This window comes from Hippocampus comes, unplaced genomic scaffold, assembly GCF_001891065.2.
Source record: "Hippocampus comes isolate QL1 unplaced genomic scaffold, H_comes_QL1_v1.1 scaffold252, whole genome shotgun sequence".
Lineage (NCBI taxonomy): Eukaryota > Metazoa > Chordata > Actinopteri > Syngnathiformes > Syngnathidae > Hippocampus > Hippocampus comes.
The window spans coordinates 474621-481217 of record NW_017805485.1 but is presented as its reverse complement, the minus strand read 5'-3'; the positions used below and the strand labels follow the sequence as shown (position 1 = coordinate 481217).

The window sequence follows — 6597 nt, the reverse complement described above, 5'->3', positions numbered from 1 at the left end:
ATTGATTTCCCGGAACACAACTGACGCTTCACACACAAATCACACACCTGGAAAAGCCCTCATGGCGCGAGGACCCTCAAACGGTAAATTGCTAGCCGGACACGCCACAAGCAAAATCTGATAAGAATTCTTTCTCCAGTATGACTCAAGTGCATGTGGCCCGACTCCTCCTGCCACTAGCCCGTGGAAAGCCGCATGCATGAAAAACACAGTCAACAGGAAGTCCGAAGAAAGGCAAAGCGGGCTGACTGGAGCGACAAGCCGGTGCATGCGTCGCTTTCGTTTTGAAGTGTGTATTCTGCCCATGTTTGGACATGTTGCATAACTTTCCCATGTCAGCAGGGGAACGCCCAGACCCTGCTTCTTCTCCTCATGCTTGCAAGTTAACCTTTTCATCCGAGAAACATCTCCAACTTCATAGTGACGTTCGGAGGAACACTGGATGTGAAACCAAGACAAAGTTATCAGGCGGCCCAGAGCTAATAAACATATCTTGATGATTAAACTGGTCATTTTGGTCTCCGTTCCTCTACTGATGTGGGATTGGCGTCAGGCTTCGCTAAGACTGTTATTTGCTGTTGTAATTTGTTTGACAGTGCTTGTGCTTTGCGCAAGATAGATTTTGACGCAGATGATTTTGGGATCACAGTATTAATTGTGATCAAGAGAGGGATTGTTAAGGTATTATTCCTCTCTGTTCGTTGGATTTGAAAGAAACAAAGAATGTAGAATGTTGTTGGAGGTATTTCCTGCTCACTGTGTTTACAATCACCTTTAGTGCCCCTGGACCTCCACCACTTTTAGGGCCCCTCTCCATTGGACATGTTTAACATCAAAAGAGGAACTGTTATCTCAAGCATCTGTGTTCCTGCCATCGCACCAAACGGTTGGTTGTGGTGGTCTGGTCTCACCTCACCACTCCCAACTTCTTCCAGCCACGCCGGGTCAGATGACATGTTACTTTCTTTGTTTCTGGGATTTGCATATTGTGTCTATACAATCTCATGACTGTGCTTCTTCTACGCTTCCTGACTGAAATCTGGAACCCTCAGGAGCCCGAATCGACTCGTAAACTGCAGAAAAATAAATGAAACCCTTCGAAGGAACTGTTCATTGACTCCAGCCTGTATTTGGATGACCAACATCCTCATCATCCGAAATTTACGAACACGCGGAGGAAGAGAAAGGCCGCTCTTCCCCCAACAGTTTTTAGAGCCGGTTAAATATGGACAAATCTGATGTATGCAGACATTCATTTTCAAGTCGCCTATACAGAAGTGTACGTGCAAATGTATTTTATTTTTCATTTTTTTGCAAGAGGAGGTAAGTGAAACATTTGACTGATTCTTTGTTTCTGCACATCTGCTTCATTTGGAAGTCATCATCGTGACAAACTCTGGAAACACACAAACAAACATACCAAAAGACAATGTCAAAAAACGAGACCCGTGCCAAATCGCAAATGAGAGTCACGAGCAAAACGGGAGAGTGTACCTTCATAGTTGACCTGTCCGTCACTGTCCAAGTCCGCTTCTCTGATCATCTCGTCCACTTCCTCATCCGTCAGCTTCTCGCCCAGATTAGTCATCACATGACGCAGTTCCGCCGCGCTGATGAAGCCGTTGCCGTCCTGTCGAGTCGCACGCGCGAGCACACGTGAGCGGCGGAAGACAATGGAGGAGCGCAAGTCGGACTCGCCTTGTCAAAGACCCTGAACGCCTCCTTGATCTCCTCCTCGCTGTCGGTGTCTTTCATCTTCCTGGCCATCATCGTCAAGAACTCGGGGAAGTCGATCGTCCCGTTGCCTACGTGATTAGCACCAAATCGCGTATGATGCGACGAAAAAAGGAGAAGACAAATGGCAAAATGGGCGGCGGCGTACCGTCGGCATCCACCTCGTTGATCATATCCTGGAGTTCGGCCTCTGTGGGGTTCTGACCCAGCGACCTCATGACGGTGCCGAGCTCCTTTGTGGTGATGGTGCCATCTCCGTCCTTGTCGAACAGGGAGAAGGCCTCCTTGAACTCTGCGCACAAGGCAAGGAAGGCGTCAAACCTCGCTTCAAAAAGCCAATCAGCACAAGACTTTCGCATTGGAAATTCACTTTGTTTTATTTATTTACAAAAGTGGTTTGCTCATTAATTTTTTTTGAATTTTTTTTTTGGAAATGATTTGCTTTAGTTTGGTTAAGAAAGAAAAAGAGAGAGATCACTTGTTCAAGATGTTTAGCTGTTTTCACCCTAGTGTAATTACATTTTTAGACAGCTTCAAAAAAACAAAGATGCAATTTAAGTTTATTTTAAGTTTATTATTTCTCTAAAAGCAGTTTGTTTTTTTTTTTGTTACCAAAAATGTTCTGTCAAATTTACTTGCACTCAGGACTGTATTTTCCTCACTATAAGGCGTATCTAAAAACATTCAATGTTCTCAATAAGCCGACGGTGTGCCTTGTAATCCGATGCGCCTTACATATGGATCAATATTCGGATTTGTTGGACGTAGTATTTTAAATGTTCTGTACAGCGCTTTGTTACAGCTGCAGCGGTTGTGAAAGCGCTATATAAAAAAAAAAAAAAAACTATTGTATTGTATTGTATTGCATTCCCTTTAGCGTAGCTCCATCTAGTGGATGCATAACGCAACCGCAGCCACGATTGTAGCTTCTATTCTATGCACCTTAGAATGCGGTGCACCCTATATTTGAAAACATTTTTAAACTAGGCCAGTCATTGAACATGTGCCTTATACTCCGAAACGCCTTATAGTGCGGAAAATACGGTCGTTATCTTGACAAACTTGAATGTATGAAAGGAGGGCTTTCTTACCGGCGATCTGCTCCTCCGTTAGTTGGTCAGCCTACAAAAAAAAAGGCAACATTAGAGATATGAATCCATTATTATCCTTCACAAACATATTCCCGTCTACTTTCAACCCACAACGTCTAGACGTGATCTTGGTTTCAGCAGGCCAACACGCACGGCACCCTTTGAAGTCAAACGGACTTTTCGACTGTCAGTTCGGGTGTTTACAAAACAACAGCCATGAAGTTGAAGTTGGACAGGTTTATTTCGTTTTCCCTTGTGCTCGTCTTCATCGAGACTGCAGATAAGGCGAAGCCGATCGCAGCTGGCTTTGGAAGAGAAATTGTGTAGACCCTCAAAATATTCTCCAACCAATATTCAGAGCAGGCCAAGAACGAGCAAGAAGGGCAGACAGGCTTTTTTGGCGCGGCGATACGTCGCAGAGTATCGTCGGGACGCAGGCCCGCAACAGCGTTTAGTGATGAACATTTCTTTCCACCGTGCCGACCGACAAAGCCAAACAACTTGTCGTGGCTAACCAGAGCAGTGATTCTCAACCAGTGTGCCGCGGCACATTTTTGTGTGCCGTGAGAGATCATCAGGTGTGCCGCAGACGTTATCCAATGTCAGTTATTTTGACCAAAAAAAAAAATTCAAATTAAAAAAACATTTTTGGCTCATTTTTCTATGACAACCACATATAGTAACAGGCAGATTAATCAAACGTTCTTGGAACGAGATGACAGAAGGTACATCATGAACTTGTATATCCACTTTTTTTTTTTTTTTGCATTGTTTTGCTACGTGGTTGTGCCGTGACATTTTTCTCCCATGAAATATGTGGTGACCGAGAAGACAGCAAGCACAACCTTTAGTCCCTCAAAGTGGATATCGGTGAGGTCCGTCACCAGCTTCAGCGCTTTGGGTTCGCTTTTTTGCTTGCCTCGGCCACTTTGTCGTAAGCCGCCTCCTCCTTTCCGCGGCTTGGATTCCGCGCCTCCGCTTTTGCCGCTCAGGCCATCCAGCGCTGCCCGCGTGGCCACCAAGCTCTCGGCCAGGCACTCCGCCCGCTTGTTCGAGCGACCCAGCTGCTTTTTCACCTCGGCGAGTTCTTCTTTGGCGACGCGCAGGTCGTTCCTGGTGTCCTGCATCTCTCGGACCAGAGCGTCCACGCGGCCGGACGAACACTCCATGAGCATCTGGAGGAAGGCCCTGTAGTTCCTCTCCTGTTGTTGGAGGAGTTGCGCGTAGAAGCGCTGCTGCTCATCCAAGAGGTTGTAGACAGACCGCAGGCTGACTAACTCATCCCCTATCGGGTAGAGCGTGATGTTTTTGGGCAGCATCATGAGGTAGGAAAAAGGGCAGGAAGGATCCTCGAACGGCAAGTTTTGGGCATTCGGAGTGGCAGACAGGCAAGTGAATGGCAACGCCGGATCCTTGCAAGACCCGACTTGACTTGGAATCCTTCAGAATAGCTGCTCCTTCTGGTCTACGGACATTCGCCCGCTCGAAAGAAGCTCGTTTCTGCCCTTGCGCGCAAACGCCGTCCTGCCGGGGCTGCATCTGACCTGCCTTTGGCCGTCAAACTTGGATGGAGGATGACGGCGCAGGCAAAGCCGTCACCTCCATCTCAACTTTGTGTGCATTCACAAGAGATGAGCGCCAGTTGGATCTCCTGGAGTGGATCGGTTGATGGGTAATCGGAGCTGCTAAACACGCTCCGGAAAGAAACTCGACACAAGTGGGCACGCGACACTGCCGCCGTCCATACGGGCCCCCGTCAAAGCCCATCACGGCCGCACCTGTGCCGCGCACAGATCGAAGGGAGTGTAAAAGAGCGACAGGTGGACGTCAAATAGGTCGGGATGCTGGCAAAGTGGTCGAAAGCAGGAGTGCAATTCAACAATTTTGCTTTGGTTCTCAAATCAGCACCAGAAATTCTTGTCTGGTGCTCATTTTTTTCCCAATCCGCCGACCTCAAAGACATAGTGCACATGCGAGCAAAGTAGGACCCGCTGGCCACATCTGCCCCGTGCACAGTCTCTGTGGCAAGTCAGACTAAAATGTCAAGTCGGCGCTGCTTTTATTTTGATGCGCACGCATGTCAGCAGTGCAAACCAACGAGAGCGGCAACATGTCGACAGTGTTGCCAGCTTCACCCTTTCATGCATCTGTTAGATGAGAAGATGTCCACTATAGTAACCGCTGTCCCTGAAAGGGTTCAAGATATCGCGAGAGAGAGAGAGAGAGAGAGAGAGAGAGAGAGAGAGAGAGAGAGAGAGAGAGAGAGAGAGAGAGAGAGAGAGAGAGAGAGAGAGAGAGATAAAAAGGTCAACTGCTTAATTTTCTACGGTAAGCTTTATATTATTAAACAAATGAGTATTTTATTTATTTATACGGCATCTGCATAAAAAGTGCAGTTTACATGTTTGGGCTTTTTTTTCCTTAACATTGTAAAACACGTCCTGCATTTGTTGTGGAGCGGATTACAGTGACATGGTCCACAAGCCTTCAAAACGATCTGGGTGAGAAACGATGACAAAAATGGTGCGCATATTCAATCAATGATGCAAATTGGTTGTAAGAATATGCCGTTTGTGACATACTGTCTTGGTTCAGTCAATTTTGGCATTATTGTTTTAATGTAGCATCTTGGTCCTTCATTTATTATTATTATTATTATTATTATCATCATCAGAATAATAATCATTGTATTTGCATTTTTTCCTCAGTGTTGAGTTTGTTTGTTACACGTGAGTTTCCTTTTTTTAAGATTGCGAAATGGTAAAATAAATGTTTTAAAAGAAAAGACTGCAAGTCAAGAACTCAAAGTTTTTAGTAAATTAATAACTCAGATTAAAAAAATATATATTCATATGAATTCATGCTTCATTAGTCTTTATATTAGCAGAAGCCGAACCTACAAGACCAAAACATTCATGTATAACATCTGATATTGTTTCTTGTAATACAGATTAATTTATGGCTCGGGTTTGTTAAAAAGTGGGTTACTGATTTCCAAAAAGACATGACGTTTATAGTTCACACAATTGAGGATACATAGATGGCACATTACTGTAGGCGTGTGTCCCTCGACAAGCGCTTCGGTGTCTTGCAAGGCCACTTTGCGCAATGAATCGCCCACCCCTGACTTGCGGTACGGAACGGCGCAATTCCTTCGCTTCAAAAAATCTTGAGAGACTGCCAAGGCCACGGCGCAAACGACTGTTTTGTTGACGACACCCGGGCAAGTGGCCAAGTCAAGCCATGCCGCCACGCGAATTGGCACGAGGGCAATGGATCTCAGCGCTTTTATTTTGAAATAATCGTTGCGGCGGCTGGCCTGACTTCACCTTTCCCACTGGATGTCGTCCTGACTGCAGGCACACTGAGTGAGCGGCAATGTGCTTGGTACGCAAATGCGCACTGGAACAATCAAATTTGACGTGCACAGGTGCGCCACTGATGTGCACCCTGTTGATAAAGACATTTCGTTTTACTATACACATACCTGTCAACCTTTCAGAGCGCCAACCCATATAAACTATCAAAAAAATCCTTATAAAGAGCAAAAAATCCTTATAACATACCAAAGCATTTTATATGTCAAAATAACGGCAGAAAAAAACCCACGAATTTTTTAATGATATTTATTGTAGATCTCCATAATACAATGGCAGGTGAATGTCTAATCATCATTCTACTTAGTGGCATTACTGTGTTCAGAGTTGTATTCCTGCGTTACTTTTTTCACCTTGTAGATTAGAACTTGCTTGTACACTACCGAAGTATGCAA

General features: G+C 45.4%; 1 protein-coding gene across 1 annotated transcript in view; it reads right to left on the bottom strand.

The window, feature by feature from the left end:
• Positions 1 to 1277: 1277 nt before the first annotated feature.
• Positions 1278 to 6597, bottom strand: part of LOC109519524 (calmodulin) — an 8338-nt gene continuing 3018 nt past the window's right edge. The window contains exons 2-6 of the mRNA XM_019876099.1: positions 2826 to 2856; positions 1883 to 2026; positions 1699 to 1805; positions 1495 to 1630; positions 1278 to 1396 (exon numbers count right to left, since the gene is read on the bottom strand). Of these exons, the coding sequence (XP_019731658.1) occupies positions 1368 to 1396; positions 1495 to 1630; positions 1699 to 1805; positions 1883 to 2026; positions 2826 to 2856 (447 nt within the window). The 3' untranslated portion in view covers positions 1278 to 1367. The remainder of the gene's footprint in view (positions 1397 to 1494; positions 1631 to 1698; positions 1806 to 1882; positions 2027 to 2825; positions 2857 to 6597) is intronic.